We start from the raw sequence: 21,479 nt of genomic DNA, 5'->3' as shown, positions 1-21,479 counted from the left end.
TGCCTGTGGTCTATTGCTTAACAAAAGCAACAATGTGCACAGTAAATACATGATCAAATAACTTCACATAGGAGGAATGTCTTATTAAACACTATGTACACCCAGAAAATACCCCTATGTATTATACTGATTATACCGGACAAATATTTCAGTTGAGATGCATAGCTAACATGTAAATTAGGGCAAAATGGTCATTTGTTGTTCAAATCACATGCATGAAAGCTGACCGTATATACTGTATTGTGTGCATGTGTGTGTCTCATGAATTGACAAAGGCTTGTTTAGAGGGTGGAATGTTGTCTTCATTTCTGTATTCCAAATAAAAACTGCATTTTAAGAAACCCACTGTTGTGACTGGATAGTTCTATTCCCTACTAAACTATACTCTATCCCTATACTGTATTACTGTATTACTTGAAAATAATAGATCAAGTTCTTAACAGAGTCCTTGCTCATTGGTGACCTATAAGAGCCTTTGCCTAGATACCTTGATGGTTTTCTTCATCTATGCGCACGATCCCAAATCCCAATGCACATTTAAATAACTAGAGGTTAAGTGTAAGCTCACTTGTTACTGCAAGGCAAACTTTATGGGTGAGTCCTTCATTAACAATTCACCATGCTTCTCTAATGAGACAGAGCGGCATTATATATATCGTTTTTTTTTTTTTTTTTTTATTATATTAAATTCTTATTCTTGTGTGTCCATTTTTACGTTTTGTGCAACAACAAAAAAGGACAAATAATAATTAGAGTATTTCCATGAAGTGAGCGGAAAACAAAACCCACTTCTGGAACTTGTAACAAAAAACAAGTTGGTACATAAACTATATACCTATTGCCATTTGTATAAAATACATTATTGGCAGTAAAACTATAATTTGCTTGCATATGCATAGTGATGTTGTATGAAATGGAGCACAACAGGTAAATTCAGTTCCCACGTTTCATAAGATTTCACAGGTAGATGCTGAACATTGCATAAAATATAACACCTTTTTTTTAATTAGGATAAAACGTGTTAGATTTCCCCTGGCCAGCTGTGTACCTTTGCAAACTTTCATTTCGTATTTTCCTCCTGTGACAAGTTAAGTAAATGCAAGTTATGTAAATAAATATTTGCATCTGTTGATGACTTGATTCATTCGGTGTATGCTTTTCTTAATCATTTGGAACACCCTTGGGAATATATAATGTGATACAAAAAATACCCCAAACTTTTTTTTATAAATCTAATTTTTCCCCGGGTGTCATTATGCAGATATTATACTTTAGCTTTAATATAAATAGTGATGGGGTAAAATCCCAGTGTGAAAGCGGAACATAACTATTCAATTATTTCGCTCATTATAAAGTTTCCATGATTACTACGGTATTTGTTTTTTATTAGAAATGTAAAGAGATTAAGATGATACTAATGTTGTTTTGTTTATTTAATTGTTATTTCTTCTCCAAACAGTATGGGAGGACAGAAGTGATCGACAACACTTTAAATCCAGACTTTGTAAGAAAATTTGTAATGGACTACTTTTTTGAGGAAAGACAGAATCTTCGATTTGATTTGTAAGTTAGAAACACATTCCCAATTTGTGGAAATCCACTATTGTGCATTTTGCAAGCCTTAGTGGTAATTGAGTTTGAAATTATGTTTCTTTAAAAAAATATTTTCTCGTCAAAATAGAAGAAATATAGCATAAAATATAGTACAAATTTTAGAGATGTCCGTGTACTAGAAAAGTCAAGAAAATACAATAATGAAAAAAAACGAAGGCTAAAAAAACATAAGCAAAGATAGTAAACATTGATCGTAGGAAATGAGATTAGAAAATGGGTAAGGGCACATACCGTATTCATCTTTTTCATTCTTAAAAGAAATAGATTATGGATCATTTGAAGCTTTACTACCCTGCAAAATGAATTCTTTTAATATCCTTACTTTATTCTATTGTATATGCTAACTTTGAAAAGGAATGGGCTTTGGCTTCCATTTTTTATTTATTCTACTAAATTAATTTTGTAACCAAAATATGCAAGTACGGATATGTTCAATACAAGCTTGAATTCATGTTCAGACTAATTTGATGCCTTGGAAAAGCCATTTTGGAACCTATCTTATCCGTGGGGGTCCAGTAGGACAGATCTGACATATTGCATTTCTGTTTTGAATTAAAAATAAATTTTGTTTTGCATGTACTTATAAAAATGTAATCATGGTATTTCTTTTTTTCTTTCCCCCATACTTTTAGATATGATGTTGATTCCAAAAGCCCCAATTTAGCAAAGCATGTAAGTGTCAATTTTTTTAAACTCGTTTTCTATTGATATACTTTCAAATTGATTTTTTTAATATAAATCAATAAAAAAATATATATAAATTCTTAATTGTATTTGAAAAGTTTCTATGAGGTTGACTTGTGCATGGATGTCCAAATGACAGGTGCCCAGATATTAAGAACCTTAAGGTTTGCAGAGCATCATGGAAGTTGTAGTTCTGCAACAGACCAGAAATAACCATTTGGCCACCTGGTCACCTATAATCCTGGAGTACAGCTACCATAATAATGAGCTCAGCCACCCATCAAAATGGCAAAGGATCATGCAAGTTGCAGTTCTACAAAATCTGAGGATCTACCATTAGTCCATCACTAACCTAGAGTATAGAACTACATCGTTTATGATAAATGTAACATAGTGTGGGGCTTAGACTTCACAATTCAAAGAAAAGGCAAAAATCATACATGCAGGACTTTTATTGCGATAATAGCTGAAGATGGCTTCATGGGATTTGCTAGAATGAAGTGTATGGCATAAAAATTATACATAAAAAGAAACATGCATCAAATTAATAAGAGTCAGTAAATCATATTGTATTATGCTTCTCTGAATTCTGTAGCACTGGCCCTGGGGGTGCAATGTCAGGCTGTCCGGCAGGAGGGAAGCGCTCTGCACTCCCCTCCAGTCGGCTACTTTATGAAGTGTTAACAAAACACACAGATTGGTGATTACTGTGTATAGTGCGCTTACAAATGTAATTGAGTTAGAACTAAGCAGCTACACACTCTAGTGGATACTCTCTTATCCCCACTAATTATAGTAATGAACCAAAGTGAGCTTAGTACAATCTGGATATAACGTCCAGACTCTACTATTCAAATGAGTGGAGCACTAAAGGTATAAACTTACCCTAAAATAGGGTTAAATCTCAGATATATATCAGTACATATAAAGGAAACAAAAAATAAAACACAATATAATGTAAATCCACAGGTGATAATGTATTTGGTGATAATTCAAGTAGTCAAACTCACATTGATCAGAGCCTCAAAGGGACAGGCTCAAATCACTTGCACAGTAGTGTCGTATGGAGACACTGCACCCTTTTGCCTGGAATGGATTTCCTCAAAGACGAGAGAAAGGGAGACTTCCTAGTGTATTAAGTTTCAACCAAAATAAAAAGCACAGTGGTTATGGTTGTGCTCACCTTTTTTCTGAGCCAATGAGAACCTGGCTCTGGATGATAGACCTGGGTACCTCTAGAGGGGGGCACCTGCCCTTCTTTAGCAGCAAGATGAAGTTAGAAGCTGATGGGACTTGGTTTAAAATACATACATTTATTGCAACTTTAAATATAAAAACAAAAACATAGAATTTATTAAAAAATATCCAGTTGCTTCTATATAAGATAAAGAATGTCCCAGTAATAAGCTCCAGTCCCGAGTCGGTTGAAACTTAATACACTAGGAAGTCTCCCTTTCTCTCTACTTTGAGGAAATCCATTCCAGGCAAAAGGGTGCAGTGTCTCCATACGACACTACTGTGCAAGTGATTTGAGCCTGTCCCTTTGAGGCTCTGATCAATGTGAGTTTGACTACTTGAATTATCACCAAAATACATTATCACCTATGGATTTACACTATATTGTGTTTTATTTTTTGTTTCCTTTATATGTACTGATATACATCTGAGATTTAACCCTATTTTAGGGTAAGTTTATACCTTTAGTGCTCCACTCATTTGATCAGTAGAGTCTGGACGTTATATCCAGATTGTACTAAGCTCACTTTGGTTCATTACTTTATGAAGTGTAGCCGAGTGCAAACGCCTCCCCTCAGCGCAGCCCAGCCTCTTACCACCCACCCAACTTACTGCCACCCGAGGAGCCTCCTACACTGGTTTCTGCCGCAAGCTGTGTGGAAGGTGCGAGGTTATGGATGACATTGTATCCCTGCTCCCTGTGTACCACACAGCATGGCTGGCGCCCACTGATGGGACTGAGCTGCAAGACAGAACTCCACAGAGCTGGACATCATGCACCCAAGGACATGTATGTAATTGTGACTGTCTATGTATATATGTATCTGTGTGCATGCATGTCTCTGTATGTATGTCTCTGTGTGCCTGTCTGTATGTATGTCTGTGTGCATGTATGTTTCTGTATGCCTGTTTGTATTTATGTCTCTGTGTGCCTGTATGTATGTATGTATGCCTCTGTACGCATGTATGTCTTTGTATGTCTGTATATATGTTTCTGTATGTATGTATGTTTGTGTCTGTAGACCTGTATGTCTCTGCGTGCGTGCATGTATGTATGTATGTATGACCAGGGCCGGCCTTAGACATTTTGACGCCCTGTGCGAAAAATCTTCACAGCGCCCCCCCCTCCCCCCCCCCTTCATCCATGTATGCTGTAATGTTTGTGTTGTCTGTGTATGTGATAGTAGGTGTGATGACTGTGTGTGATATGTATGCTATGTGTGATATTTGTAATGGGTGTATTAACAGTGTGTGATATGTGTGTATTGCTTGTATGTGACACACACACACACACACACAGAGTCAGACGGCCATACACACAGGAAGACATCCACACACACACACACACACACACAGGCAGACAGTCATACACACACACACAAAGGCAGACAGTCAGTCATACACACAGACACAGACAGTAATACACACAGACACACACAGAGGCAGACAGTAATACACACAGACACACACAGTCACACACACACACAGGCAGACAGTCACACACACACACAGGCAGACAGTCACACACACACACACACACACACACACACACACACACACACACAGGCAGACAGTCACACACACACAGGCAGACAGTCACACACACACACACACACAGGCAGACAGTCACACACACACACACAGGCAGACAGTCACACACACACACAGGCAGACAGTCAGTCATACACACAGACAGACAGTAATACACACAGACACACACAGAGGCAGACAGTAATACAGACAGACACACACAGAGGCAGACAGTCATACACACACACAGAGGCAGACAGTCATACACAGACACACACAGGCAGACAGTCATACACACACACAGACAGTAATAAACACAGGCAGAGAGTCACACTCACCTGACAATCCCACAGTTACCTGTGGAGTTCATTGTGGAGGCAGTGCAGCTCCTGGTGACTGTTTGGTGGGGAAGCAGGGACTCCTTCCTGCTTCCCCTGCAGCAGTTTTCCGGCGCTTTTAGCTCCGCCCCCGCCGCACGGTAAGCTCCGCCCCCGCTGCAAATGTAAAAAAAAAAATAATTTTTTTTTTTTTTTTTTTTAAATCCACGGCGCCCCCTGCTCCATGGCGCCCTGTGCGGCCGCACAGCTCGCACACCCCTAAGGCCGGCCCTGTGTATGACTGTATGCCTCTGTATGCATGTATGCCTCTGTATGTGTGTATGTCTCTGCCTGTATATCTCCGTGACTCTGTGTGACTGTATGTCTGTGTCTGTATGTCTCTGTATGATTATGCCTGTGTTTGTATAACAGTGTACCAGTATGACTTTGTTTGATTGTGTGCCTAAAAAAATAATGCCTGTGTGCCTCTATGATTGTGTAAGTATGTATGTATTTTTTCATGCATATTTGTGTATACATGGCTTGGGATGAAAGACACAAAAAGGGATCTGGAGGGGAGGGACACACAAAACAGATTACGGGGAGAAAAAGCCACACAGGGGGACTGTGGTGGAGAAAGAGACAAAGAAAGGGGCTGGGAGTTAGTAAGAGACATAAAGGGGTTTGTAAGACACACTAAAGAGGGAATAAAATACACTGAAACCTAAAAGGGGTAACACATTCAAAAGAGGGGATATGAAGCACTAAAGAGGGTAAGAAATTCAAAAGGGGGGGCTTACAAGACACACAGGTGAAGATGCACTTTTTTTTGCGGGGGAGAGGGTGGGGGCAAAATGCGTCTTAGCCTGTGTAGCTAAAAAACCTTGCACCTTACAAAACGTTTAAAGGACCACTCTAGGCACCCAGACCACTTCAGCTTAATGAAGTGGTCTGGGTGCCAGGTCCCTCTAGGATTAACCCTTTTTTTTTTTTTTTTTTTTTTTATAAACATAGCAGTTTCAGAGAATCTGCTATGTTTATAAATGGGTTAATCCAGCCTCCAAATCCTCTAGTGGGCGTCTCACTGACAGCCGCTAGAGGCGCTTGCGTGATTCTCACTGTGAAAATCACAGTGAGAGCACGCAAGCGTCCATAGGAAAGCATTGTAAATGCTTTCCTATGAGACTGGCTGAATTTCCTATGAGACTGGCTGAATACGCGCGCAGCTCTTGCCGCGCATGCGCATTCAGCCGAAAGGGAGGATCGGAGGCGCAGAGGAGGAGGAGAGCTCCCCGCCCGGCGCTGGAATAAAGGTAAGTTTTAACCCTTTACTCTTCCCAGAGCCCGGCGGGAGGAGGTCCCTGAGGGTGGGGGCACCCTCAGGGCACTATAGTGCCAAGAAAACGAGTATGTTTTCCTGGCACTATAGTGGTCCTTTAAAGTCTATTTGCTGATCCTTACAAGAGATGCTTCCATTCTTCTAATGATATAAAGTGTACCTGTCATGGTGTACACATGTTTAAAAAATCAGTGTACAAAATTAAATATTTAATTGTGTTTGCAGAATTATCATTAAATATATAGATTAAAAAAAACACACACAAAAAAAATCTGCCTTTTATTTTTCTGCAAATGAATGACAGGACTCCCTCAGCTGGTTCTCTTGCTGTCCATTACAGCAACTACAGTACATTGCTGCAGTTGTTTTGATATTCCTCTAGCAAATGCATCTTGCTCTTGCTAGTGGAGTGTATGCAAAGTGACAGATCTGTCCTGAAACTGAACTTAATTTTTAAATAGTAAAATCTCAAATATATGTGGGAAAAAAGTGAGTACAAGTTTTAAGTGGTTTCCAGTGTTTTATTTAGTGGTGTGTATTCCAGATGAATGGTTGTTCCCCTTAAATATAATACCCATAAATATGGTTTGAGAAAGAAACAAATATTCAATGGCTGGTCCAGTGGCAGAACTACCGCCTTGGGGGCCCATTGGGTCCATACACTAAGGGCCACCCAATGGGGGTTGTTGCTAAACAGGGGCCCAGTCTAAGTTTATACCACACCCTATCCCCCCGACAGGTCTCATCAGGGGCCAGGTCTGGTGCTGCGGCCCCTTGGCAGCGTGACTGGACCCCTTTAATGTTTGCACAGAATGCTGGGAGGAAGTGACTTTCTGTCACTTCCTCCCAACTTACCAACCACGTGGGCTTGGGGACACAGCAGAGGCACTGAGAAGAAGGAAGGAGAGCACTGCAGGCAGACTCCCATCTGCACCAGCCATCCCAAGAAAGTCACCTCCCTGCAACCAAAAGGTATAGAAGCAGGGGGATGATTAACAATGTGTAAAAACTTAATTTGTCAGTGTGTATGTTCAGGTACGTGTGTATCTGTGTGTGTATCTGCGTGTTAATGTGTATCTGTGTGTATCTGTATGTGTGCCAGTGCACATGTGTATCTGAGTGTGTGTCAGTGTGTTTGATTGTGTAGGTATTTGTGCATATGTAACTGTGTGCCAGTGTGTGTATGTGTTGGTGCTGTTTTCATCCGTGTGTGTGTGTGCGCGCCAGTGTGTAAGTGTGAAAGTGTGTATATGTGAGTGTGTGCAAGTGTGTGTGTGTGTGTGTGTAGGTATGTGTTTGTATCTGTGTGTGTATAGGCATATGTTTGTACATGTGCCAGTGAGTGTGTCTGTTATGTCATTGTCTGTTGCCATCTATGTGCTTATATGCATACATTCCAGCATTCAAACACCAACACTACATCCAAACACACCCCTGCATTCAAATGCTCTACACATGTACACTGCTGCTTTTAAGTTGCAACCGTACATATTAACACATAACTGCATTCAATTGCCAACACTATACACAAACAGACCCCTTTATTTCACACACACATATTTAATAAATAAACATGCTTACATCGCTGTTGGATATGTTGGCGCTTTATAAATGCAAGTTATAAATAGTAATAATAAATACCATCAAACTCACAAACACTGCTCGCAAGTAAAATCCTGCAAGGATGAGAAAATGGTAGATCCCCAGCTAGCAATTCATCATGGGATATGTGCAACAGATGTGAATCTATCATTTGGCCACCATTGTGCTAGGTTGGGGCCCAAAATAATTTCTTGCACCAGCGCCCTCTTTGCATTAGTTCCCCCACTGGACTGGTCCTATATCTAGTACCCACCGTAAAACATTCTGTAATACCATATTTTGAATTAAAAATATTATATTACTAATCAATCTTATCTGCAATGCTAAAACCATATAGGTAGAACTATGTTTGAAAAGTGAAACCCTGAAACAATAATTAGAGGCATCAAATCTTTCCAAGGATGACTTGTGAGTTAATTTATTCAAGATGTGATCATTTCCACAATCCATTGTTTATCAAACTTGACGTTCGAGCAGGATTCCTGAGACCGTAATTTAATTTCTACGCTTTACTTCTTTTATTGGAAACCAGTCAGCCCTTGCTATTTGATGTGCTGAAAGTTGCTTCTTTTTAAAATTGAATACAGATTAATTGGGGTATTTTCACCTCTCTCCTAAACAACACTCTTAAAGGAACAAAGCCTTGTGCAATTAAGGGTTATCGTGTATAATTCTTTGAGATTCATACGTTTAGCTACATTACTATTTCTGCATGTAAATAGCTATTCTTTTTTTTGTAAATCTGTTTATTAGGGTTTTCAGAGGGTAGAAGAGTAATCGTTGCAAAATACAGTACGTTTTGTAAGAAAATAGTATATCGGACACGCAGGTCCTTGAGACTTTAACATATCACATGGAACATATATACATTTTATGGAACATCTCTGACCAGGCTGTGTTAGCTAAATGGAGACCAGCCGTGTCACATCTAGACGCATAAGTAGACAGGTAATGTGCAATCTTACTCATAAGCTCATATCATGCCCTATTAATGACACGTATAACCCCGTAGAGTTCACCTATGGGTTGCTTGGCGCTGGTACATCCTGCTATCCAGTGCGTTTTAGGCATTTCTGCAGTGGGGGTGTCTCTTTCATATCAAGCGGTCGGGGAGGGTGGTCACATTAGGGTATCGCTGTATGCAACAGGTGTAATTATGAGCTGGCGTATTAAGTTACTGACGTATCACCTTGTCTACCAGGGATGCAGGCGCTAGTGTGAGAGGTGTCTGCCTTGTCGTCTGCCTATGTGTCCTCTGGCCAGTGTCAGCCGAGGTACATGGTTTGCAACAGCGTGGTGTTATCGTGTCTGTGAGAATGTTTATGTAATAGGTGTAGAATCGAATATGACAGATATTGTAGAATAGAGGTAGATGGAGTTATGAAGATGAGGAGAATGGAAGGGGTTCAAGAGGGAAGAGGGAAAGAGGGGTCAAGGGGGGTGGGAGCTCTTCAGCCTATCTCACGCCAGGTCCGGGGTCCGAGCCTCCCCACCTCTAGTTACTTTCCGCTCGCCCGCTCATGGGCCGGTCGCCACCCGAGATGAACAGGAACCATGGCTGCCACATTTCCGCATGCTTGTCTTCCCTGCCCGTCAAGGTGGCTTGAATTGTCTCTGCGGCCTGAATGTCCTCAACCCTGCGTATCCACTCCTGGACTCCTGGTGTCTCTGTTTTCTTCCAGTAGAGCGGGATTAGGGCCTTGGCCGCGTTAAGTAGGTGTCGTAGGATAGTTCGTTTGTACTTGGGTCTTGAGAGCTGCGAAATGTGTAGGAGGATAGGAGCCGGGGACCAGTCCAGCTCGACTCCCAAAATTTCCTCCGTCTTATCTTTGATGAGATCCCAATATGGGGTTATCAATCGGCATTCCCACCAGATATGGGTTAGCGTGCCCCTCTCTTCCAGGCATCTCCAGCATGTGGGGGACGTCGCGGGGAAGATTCTATGGAGCAGCGTTGGGGTCCTGTACCAGAATGAGATTAATTTATAGTTCGTTTCCTGAAATTGGGTACTTGAGGAGCTTTTATGTTGCCAGAACAGAGCATTTTCCCATTGCTGGTCCGTGAACTCGATGTCAAGGGCTGTCTCCCATTGTCTACGGAATGTGTTGTTTTCCGTTAGGTGTCCTACTAGTAAGTGTTGGTATAGGGTGGATACCGGGGAGCGGAGCGTGGAGCCCCTGTCGCATAGCTTTTCGAACCATGTGAGGTCCCTGTGCAGTCGTGCCCTACCTTGCATGGAGTTGTAGAAGTGCTGTATTTGCATGTATCTCAGGATGTTCAGGGGCGTCCGGGGCGCCGGAGCTATCAAGGCATCCAGGGAACGGATAGCTCCGTCTCTTAGGATCGTGTAGATGGGTACATATTCCCGTCCTTCCGCGCAGGGCCACCGCCGCAGTGAGAATCCTCCACCTATCTTCGGGTTGTATGTGACTGGGAATAATGGGCTCGGGACTGGTGAGATATGAGGTTGATCCCTCATTCGGGTCCAGCCGGCCAGGGTTTGAGCTATGATGCCTCCTGCTTCCCAATCGTCTCTGGCGTTGGTGTTGCCTGTCCAGATGGCAGATTTCAGTAGGGGTTCTTGCCCGTCCCTGGTTAGCGTCACCCATTGTTTGCCTCGTGTTGTGGCATGCCATTCTAGGATGCACTGTAGGACAGTAGCCTGGTGGTAGCGGCGGAAGTCCGGTAGTGCTAGGCCCCCGCGGTGTCTCGGTAGGCAAAGTAGGTCGTGTCGAAGCCGTGGTCTCTTCCCTAGCCACACATACCGGATAGTCGCAGACCTCAGTGTGGTGAAGAAGTGAGGAGGTAGTTGTAGCGGAACTGTCTGAAACGAGTACAGGAGTCTGGGTAAGATGTTCATTTTAAGAACTGCGATCCTCCCGAACCATGTTATGTGTGGGTAGGACCATCGTTCCAGATCAGCCAGGACCTTCTGCAGCAGTGTCTTAAAGTTGTGAATATATAGCAACCCTGGGTCCGTTGTAAGCCAGATACCGAGGTATCTCATCTTGCAGAAGCACCATCGGAATGGGAACAGAGGGTCCAATGCTCGGTATTCCGCATCTGGGATAGTGATGTTAAGGACTTCGCATTTGGTTAGGTTAAGCTTAAAACCTGAAAGCGTGCCGAATCGTGATATCGACTCCATCAGGTTCGGTAATGTGGTTCTAGGCGAGGTTATGAAGAACAGGAGGTCATCCGCATACGCGGCGACCTTATGTTCCGTTCTATGTCCTGGGTATCCTCGTATGTCGGTGCTTTGTCTGATTGTCTGGAGAAGGGGCTCCAGAGACAGGGCGAACAGCAGGGGTGACAATGGGCATCCCTGCCTCGTACCGTTTGAGATAGCGAAGTCCGCGGTGAGTGCCCCGTTAACGCGTACCGAGGCCCGTGGTTTGTGGTATAGTGCTCGGATCCAGGTGAGGAGCCGCTGTCCAACCCCCATGGTGCTGAGTGTGGCCAGCAGGTACCGCCATCTCACCCGGTCGAACGCCTTTTCTGCGTCCGTTGAGAGGAGCATCAGCGGTGTTCTCGTCTTTCTAGCTTCATGTTGTACCGCGAAGGCCCTCAGGGTGCTATCCCGCGCTTCACGGCCGGGTATGAAGCCTGTTTGGTCTTTGTGCACTAGGGAAGGAACCACCGGCTGGAGCCTCATCGCCAGGACTTTAGTGAATAGTTTGGCGTCCACATTCAGCAGGGAGATCGGGCGGTAATTTCCGCATATCATCGGGTCTTTCCCAGGTTTCGGGATCACCGTTATAATGGCCGCTTGGGATTCCGCCCCGAAGTTTTCTCCAGCGGCGACCGCGTTGAGCGCTTTCGTGAGCCAGGGTACTAATATGGTGGAGAACGCTTTATAATAGCCAACGGATAGTCCGTCTGGACCCGGTGATTTGCCTTTTTTTGCCGATTTTAGGGCTGCCGAGATTTCCTCATCGGAGATCAGGGCATTTAGGTTTTCCATTGTGTCCTGGTCGATCACTCTTGTGAGGGATTCTTGTAGGTAGGCCCGTATCTTTACTTCTTCTGCGTCGGAGTCAACGTGTCCTGTGGGCGAATGTAGTAGCTCCTAAATTCTCCCGCAATCTCATCCGGGAAGATCGTCGTGGTGCCTGCGGAGGTGCGTAGGGCGCGGACTTGGGAGCGAGGTATGTTCCCCTTCAGGAGGCGTGCCAGGTATTTTCCACCCTTGTTGGCATGGGTATAGAAGAACCCCTTAGATCGGTGTAGGGACCTAAGATAGCGTTTCGTTAGTAGGTCTCGTAGTTGGCGTCTGGCCTGCATAAGTGCCCCGTATACCTCAAGGAGCTGGGAGCGTTTATGTCGTTGTTCCAGTTCCGCAATGGATTTGTAAAGAGCCGTCATTTCTCGGGTGTTGTCCTTCTTCTTTTTGGAGGCTATTTGAATGAGTACGCCCCTGATTACACTTTTGTGGGCCTCCCATATTGACACCTGAGATGTATCTGGTGTGTCATTCTCCTGAAAATAATGTTCCAGTGCTTGGTTAATTTGCGTGCGTGTTCCAGGATCTAGAAGGAGTGCCTCGTTTAGTCTCCAGGACCATGTAGAGGGTCGGAAAAGGGGTGAGTCAAGTTCGACCACTACCGCGCCATGATCAGACCAAGTGGCTGGGGTCATGGTGGCTGATATTAGTCATTGTAGCCCTGTTTGGCGAATAAACATATAGTCTATACGGGAGTATCGGCCATGTACTGCCGAGTAGTAGGAGAAGTCCTTAGTGGATGGATGTAATGTCCTCCAACAGTCTACCAATTCCAAGTCCCCTAAGGATCGTTTCATAGAGCGTATGGTGAGTTGTGGTATGCTGCTGTGACCTGTTGAGGAGTCCAGGAGTGGGTCCAGGGGTGCGTTGAGGTCGCCTCCAAAGATTAACGTTCCCTCGGAGAAGGAGCTCAGTTTGTTTAAGGTGTCTCTCAGAAATGGAGCCTGTCGTTTGTTGGGTACATACACAGTGGCAAACGTGTATAGCCTACCTGCAAGTGTACCTTTGACGAAAAGAAAGCGGCCTCGGGGGTCCCCCATGCTGTCCATTTTTTGGAATTCCAGTTCCGCCGCAAGCAGGATGGCGACTCCCGCCTTCCGTGCTGTGGGGTGGTCACTGAAGTGGCTGGATGGGTAGGACTTGTTACTTAGTTTAGGAGCGGCTCCCTGTCGGAAATGTGTTTCTTGCAGCATAGCCACTGATATACGATTTCTTTTCAGTTCTCGCAATAAGTGGGTCCGCCGTTCCGGAATGTTCAGACCTCTGCAGTTTAGGGTGAGGACAGACAGGGGAGCGGGGCGATAGGCAGCCGGGGCAGCAGGTGCTCTATTGGCATTCATGGCGGCAGCGACCGGTCCCACCGTTCCCATTGGCTGCAGTGATGCAATCTCACCAGGGGTACACCGTCCCCGCGGACCAGGCCCGAGAGAGTCGAAGAGGTATAGGGCAGTGTCAGTGGTATGTAAATAGCTATTCATATTATTGAGGTGATTTTATAGTGTACGATCACATCAAAATATGTTGTTTTTTTTATACACAGTGTAATCACCTTCAGTTATCACACAACCAATAGTACCATAACATTTTGAAATGTTTTATACACACTTGAAACAAACCAAGCACTATTTTGTTTAGATTGTACCTTGAGTGCACTTACAGACTTTTAGCAGTCTCATGCAGTAGGTATATTTATTTATATTTATGAGCACCCCACTGCAATCAAAGCATGATGTGCAAACCTAGATGTGTATAAAAAAAAATAAACATTAATTTCACTTAACTTGAGAAATTATTAAATGAAAATTATTCTGTATATAAATCTTTACTAAAGATCTAAAGATTCCTATTTGCAGATGGTGCTCCACATGTAAAAATAAACAGTGCCGTTAGTGTAAAACCATTTATTAAAAACAATAAAAAATACATACAAAAAAAAACCAGTGGTTTTTAACCCTCAAAAAGCACACCGTACTAAATTTGCACATCTCTCGCTTTTCCCACTCGGAAAGTGCCTTTTATTGAGGAAGCCCTATCGGCTCGGCGATATTCATCAGCGATACTGACACCTATGACATCATCACATTGATATAGAAGTTCACTACTCTTTAGTCATAGGGAATTAGAGCTCAAAATTTGCAAGGCATTTCCTATTTTATTTTTTGACCTTTGTGTTGTATTCAACTTTCAAATAGAATTATTTTTTTGGGCTTTGACATTGCAGATTGAATTCTTAGCCGTTGAATGGAGACGACCTGGGAAATGGGGCCCCAGGGTACTGCTCACATCATAATCACTACAGCAGGCTGTAGTGGTTATGATGCTTGGAATAGCCCTTTAAGATAAGGGGACACTATAGCCACCAGAACCACTACAGCTTAATGTTGTGGTTCTGGTGTCCATATCCTGTTCCTGCAGCTTTTCAAAGTAACCACTGCTAGAAGAGGCAGTGTTTACATTACTGCCTTGTAACACCTCTAGTGGCAATCACTCAGATGGCCACTATAGTTGCTTCATAGTCAAGTGCTGCTTAGTGTGCAGAACTGCCGCTCATCGTCTTTACGTTCATGGATTCAGTGAATCTCTATGAAGAGATGATGATTGGCGCATTGTGACGTTTTGATGATCTCAGCCAGCTGTGGTGAGATCGGCACAATGTGGGAGGAAAGCTGAATAAAATCACCTAATGGGTGGAAGGGGGAGCAGGGCCTAAATAATTAGTTTAACACTATAGTGTCAGAAATAGTTGTTTGTAGTATGCTATAATGTTCCTTTACTATGCTTATACAGTAGCAAATAAACTAAACAGACTAATAAAATAGTATATAAAATGCAGAAAGTATTCTGGACTTCATCTGTGGTTTCTGACAAGATGGTTGCCAGTGCCTGTTAATACATGAGAGAAAATGGAACCAACTTACAATTAATAAGATTGTTTGTTTGTAACTGGAACCACTACAAACAGGACTGGAGCCTTACTAATTCCTTTATGTCAAGGTACAATATATAAGTGGATCTGGAATATCCTGAAATAACAGTTGTTAGGTGAAGAAAGAGTAAGTTCTTAAGGACTGTTGTATGTAAAATGCTGATGAGAATAGCAGGTGTAAAATGTAGTCATTGTGATAATGCAAGAAGGAGAGGCCAGAATGAAGAGGATACATATTACATTAACAACCATCTGAAATGCACATTGACTCCTAACACGAGGCAGAAATAAATGGAATGTTCTAAGCATTACCCAGGACTCCATTGCCAGTTCCACTGAGAGAAAGCTCTCCTGCCTAACTGGCTTAACAATGTCAACTGATTTGAAAAAATATCCTATTTGGGTAGTATTTTATGACAATTCCAATTGCAAGTGGAAAAGACTTAAGTGTAGGTTGCAAGCATTGTAATAAAAAGATCTAGGGTAGTGTATCCAGGCCCATCCTGAAATCTGTCCAGATTTCTGCAGAAATCTGCAGAAAAAGAAACCATTTGGAAGATGATGAAGCAATTCCAGTTGAATATGTTATGTGGTGGATTCTAAATTAAATCCATGAGCATTAAGCTTCTTAGAACAAATGTGGAGGGAATATTGCTTAAAAATACCCTGACTCCTTTCTTACAAATGTTACATTCTCAGGTAGCGCAAGCACAATAAAAGTGTTGTAGAAAGTAAGCCTGACGTTGAATGGACGAATGTCCTTAAATCTATAAAAGCTACACTAAAAGAAAGCTGCATGCAAATGGTTGAATAGCTGCTAACTGCTGTGGAATTGTCAGCTGGAGTAGAATGTGTAATTTCTCATCTGGCATTGTACATTCCACATTGAGGAATCACTCAGGGACCGAAAAAGCTGCCAAGCTAGTGTTTTTGATGCAACTGTTAAATATCCACGTTGATTGTAACTATGAGTAAATGGCTGCTCTCTAATGAGCATCAACAATAGGTCAACATGCCATATTTTGTATATTTATATCCTAGTCCCAAGTACCTAAAGGCTATAATAAGTTACTGCACTATTAATTTTTTTTTTTCGTCTGTTTTCGACTACAACTGTCATTGAGGAAAAAATAAAAGTATTTAATGCAATGTATCTGTTGTCTCAGATAAGTGCAATCTTACCAACATTTTTGGATGTGTATTTCACAAGCAAAATATATATATTTTTTTATTTCTAAATAGTGTTATTTTTCTAATCCTGACAAACCATTTGATGGTGCCAAACACTGATAATGCTTCTCATAAAGAAGCACTGGATTTAATTGTTCTAGATGATAAGAATCAAATTGTTAGGTCTATAATGTTTCTCTACGAGAAGCGTAGGATTGAGCTGAAGTAATCTGTATTGATGATCTCAGAAGGGGCTGAGTTATAGTTCAGGTGCAGTTAAATACTTTTTAAAAGGCTTATTATCACATTTTCTTTTGTAATTTAAAACAAGGGAGATCCTGCATGTAAAACAATTAAGGGACATATAACTTATTTTATTATAATTTATTTGTTTTAAGTTAGTGTTCATTTAATCTCACGTTATAATTGTTTAGTAGACATCCCAAAGTGTTGCCAGTATCTTATAAAAACTAAAATAACACAGAAACACAAAAAAATAAAACACAGAACACTGGTGAGACCTCACTTGGAGTATTGTACGCAGTACTGGAGACCATATCTTCAGAAGGATATTGATACCTTAGAGAGAGTTCAGAGAAGGGCTACTAAACTGGTTCATGGATTGCAGGATAAAACTTACCAGGAAAGGTTAAAGGATCTTAACATGTATAGCATGGAGGAAAGACGAGACAGGGGAGATATGATAGAAACATTTAAATACATAAAGGGAATCAACACAGTAAAGGAGGAGACTATATTTAAAAGAAGAAAAACTACCACAACAAGAGGACATAGTCATAAATTAGAGGGACTAAGGTTTAAAAATATCAGGAAGTATTACATTACTGAGAGGGTAGTGGATGCATGGAATAGCCTTCTAGCTGAAGTGGTAGAGGTTAACACAGTAAAGGAGTTTAAGCATGGGTGGGATAAGCATAAGGCTATCCTAGCTTTAAGATAAGGCCAGGGACTAATGAAAGTATTTAGAAAATTGGGCAGACTAGATGGGCCGAATGGTTCTTATCTGCCATCACATTCTATGTTTCTATAAGAGCCGCACGCGCATTCAGTCAGTCCATAGCAAAGCATTCTCAATGCTTTCCTATGGACGCCTGCGTCTTCTCACTGTGAAAATCAGCCACCAGAGGCTGGATTAACCCATATGTAAACATAGCAGTTTATCTGAAACTACTATGTTTACAGCAGGCAGGGTTAATCCTAGATGGACCTTGCACCCAGACCCCTTCATTAAGCTGAAGTGGTCTGGATGCCTATAGTCCTTTAATTCTCGACACTATGACTACAAGTGGATCTAAACCATTTAGAATATAGAAAGAAATACATCACTCAAATTGGGCATAGTCTAACACAGGAGAGAATATACAAGAGAAAGCATAATGGAAGCCATCATATCTATTAAAGAATAAAGCCTTATTTTCAGGAAAGAAATAACTAGTCGAAGAGAGCATGGTTTGATGTTGGCCTTTTTTTATTTTTTTTACAGTTCTACCTTTGACCTATTTTTACAAAATAGCAATATTTTAAATTAAAGGGTTTTAAATTCATTGAGAGGAGATGGTCTGGGGGATTTTAGTGGTCCTTTAATAACATGTATCAATAAGGATATCCTTGGAGCATGTAACAAATGTTTGTTTAAGAGAGATAAATTAATTCACGTTTTATTCGTTTTTATTTGCCATGGCAGTCTATTTGTCTGATATAAGTTTGTTTGTTTTGATATAATATTGTTTGTGAGGGGTGTTGCTTTTTGGTTAAGGTCTACAGTTCTTCATAATCCTGTAATCCAATTGACCACTTAGATATGAACATGGGCTTTTTTTTTTATCTGAATTATATACATCATAGTTTTTATTTTTACATTAATCATCTCCATTAAACAGAAAAAAATATCTCCGCTCAACAGAAACTCATTACAGGGGAAGCAAACTGTCAATTTACAGATATGCTTGAACATATAATTATTTGAACTTTGCTTTCATTAGATATATTTGTTTCCTGCCTGGCAAGAAAAATCCAATTGTTACATTGAATTAGAAACAAATCAAGGAGGAAAACCCCTATGGTTAGATAGAGTTAACCTTTCGTCATAGTGTGACACCCATGATGTTCCATCGTGGCATTGTCTCCTCCAATTACTTCAACCTTGAGATAGCTTTTAGATCCTTTCTGCAATTTCTCGGTATATGTGGATGTGAATTTGAACTTACAAAAACTTAGAAATGTGAAGGGCATCTTCAATATGTGCATAGACCTTTTTTATTTTTATTTTATTACTCCATATCTTTATTTTTTTTTTTTTTTTAGTCAAAATTAGATCCTCGTCACTCATAGAACTTCTCATGATTATCATCGTTAACCATGATGTTTCAACAATCTTATAGCGGCCATGTAATTTTTTACAAACTTTTTTGGGTTTTCCTTATAATAATTATTATCCACCTGCCTATTCCCACTTGCCTTTATATTTGTTGTCTTTTGTTCCTTGTACTGGATCTCTGGATCTGGCTACAGCTATTTTGTTTTCTTCTGTTCATGATGACCGCTATTTGCCTTTTCTGTAAGTATCATTTTACTGATAGATTGTGGGTAAACTTGACTGTCAACTGTAGTAAAACCGGTCTTAAGTAAGTTCTGCCCATTGTCAAATGTTGTCCACTTGACTGCTATACATAGGGAAATGTATGCCTTACTTTTTCTTATGGGAAAAATCAACATGTAAAGACAAACAAACAGCCTTGACCATGGCAGAGCCATGGCTGTATGTTTGTTTGTTTTACATGTTAATTTTGGTCCATGAGCAAGTCCCTTATTGGACCTATTTGTGTTTGCTTTTATTTATTTAATAAAACCAATTTCTACTTTCCATCCCTCTGGAGTTTTTGTTTTTCCTCTGATCATATACTACCTATCCAACGGAGTGCTGTGAGCAGTATTGACCCCCACCAAAATCTATAGAAGACAGTCACTATGAACTATGTGGTCTATCTACCCTGCCTTTATGACTTTTATAATCACTAGGATACGTTATCCTCCTTAATCAGCACTCAGCCACAAATACTGGAAAGACATGGACAGAGTAGATGGTAAACTATGGTAAGAAACAAAATCTTGGTAGATAACATGACCACAGCATAAATGGAGAAAAGATCAGCTGGAAGAGAGCAACAATGATCATTTTGCTGATCAGGGGCTCTTCAAGGGAGACAGACACACATTACCTTTAATAAAGGGCACCCCCACATGCAATAGGTTGTGATATTAGCCAATAAGGATCTTACATGGAATCATGGTATAAAATTATGCAGTGAACAACCAATCAGACTGTGTGTCAAGTGACCGTGATTGACACATAAGAGGAGGGTTAGTTTATTTGAATCGAAGGAGATGAATGGCCATAGGGTGGATTCATGCTCAAAAGTCAGCAAATGGTCTACTTGAGAGGGGATTACACTATCTCATCGATAATTAGAAATAAATAAAAATGAGAGTGCAATTGTAAAGTGTATAAAAAGTACACAAATAAATCAAATTTATCACTAAAACTCCACGCTGACATTATTCTGGAAAACGGTAAAATGATGTATGAATATTAGTATTACAACAACAGAAAATACATTGATTTAATTAAATCATACCAAACTACATATCCTAATTCATTTGGTGAGTGTAAGTAGGAGTTGCACTAAAGGGATAGAAAATGGTGTGACTTCCACCACATATACTGAGTGGACTGTTACTCATAGGAATGATTAAGCACCAGCAATCCGTATGGAACAATCCTAACCTTAAGTACTAATGGTGATGTATTATACTGTAAATAACACTTGTAAACTAAATGACCAAGTGAAAACAATGAAATATAGGATCCTAATTAAGGCTGCATAAATAACAAATCATTACACTGAGGTAGGAATTTCCTCTGAGTATAATGTGTCAAACAATAGAGTAGAGATTGTAAAATAAAACCAGCCCACATGTTGCTATGTACTGTAAGGTAATCTAATACTCCAAATAGAGAAATTCACTGTCAAATTAAACTTCATGAATGTGGTGGATGCACACACAAAAAAATAAACAAGATAAAACTTGAGAAATTACATAAATATAACATGAAAACATGTGTAACAAATAAACAAAATAAGTGTGCCATTATGTATGAAGGGGCCATAGTTGAGTTCTTCATTAAGTCCCCTAGGGGAAAGTGTTCTAAAAGTATTAATCCATTTGCATTCAAGTTTCAGTGTAATGTTGGGATTTCCCTTTCAAATATTCATGATTAATTTTCAATAGCCTGAAATTGTAAATGTCTAGGTTCGCTGTTATGAAAATTCCTGATATGTCGTGCCACTGGGTTGTTAGTGTTAGCGTTGGTAAGAGAAATGACATGTAAAATTACATGAAAAATGCAGCATGTAAACTATTGGTAAGTTTGCATTTTCCGGGACGTTTTGTATTGCGAAAAATGTGTTAACCGAAACGCGGTTTCCCATAGGAATACATTGAAAACCAATTCATTTGTTCTGGAGGTCAGAAAAAAGTCAAAATGAGCTGGCATGGAAACCAACTCACAATGCAGAACAGTAAAAAGGCATGCAAACGACGAAGCTCAGCTCCCTACCTTTCCACCGCTTGAGAAATGCACCAAAAAAAGTTTTAAAAAGTCCCAAAACCGCTGCAAAAAAGTTCCAGAATGGATTTCACTTAAATCGTCATGTTGTAATACTGGCCAGTGGCGAAAAATTATCTAATTAATTTGGACCCAGGCCTAATGAAAAATAGCAATACAACATGAGATTCAGAGTGTTTAGGTATACTATTTCTGTCTATCTTAGAAACAAGCTCTCTGTAAACCTCCTTTTAATACTTTGTTGGAATAGCCCAGAGCTCTGTAGCATTGTTATAATGGGTTTGTTTCAATTTTAAAGTCTGCTTTATCATAACAATTTAGCATGGAGGTATTGGCCATAAGATATACCCACCTTCAACATATGATAGCTATTTCAATGTAACAAGTTATTAGAAGCTATGGACTTTCAA

The 21,479-nt window shown here is 40.8% G+C and overlaps 1 protein-coding gene across 1 annotated transcript in view; it reads left to right on the top strand.

Moving 5' to 3' along the window:
* The window catches only part of CPNE8 (copine 8), a 292,084-nt gene that overhangs the window by 124,912 nt on the left and 145,693 nt on the right, over positions 1–21,479 (top strand). The window contains exons 4-5 of the mRNA XM_063448068.1: positions 1,460–1,563; positions 2,247–2,286. Of these exons, the coding sequence (XP_063304138.1) occupies positions 1,460–1,563; positions 2,247–2,286 (144 nt within the window). The remainder of the gene's footprint in view (positions 1–1,459; positions 1,564–2,246; positions 2,287–21,479) is intronic.

This window comes from Pelobates fuscus, chromosome 3 (genome assembly GCF_036172605.1).
Source record: "Pelobates fuscus isolate aPelFus1 chromosome 3, aPelFus1.pri, whole genome shotgun sequence".
Classification (NCBI taxonomy): Eukaryota; Metazoa; Chordata; class Amphibia; order Anura; family Pelobatidae; genus Pelobates; species Pelobates fuscus.
Note: the sequence above shows the minus strand (reverse complement) of the source record. Positions and strands in the feature narration are given on the sequence as shown.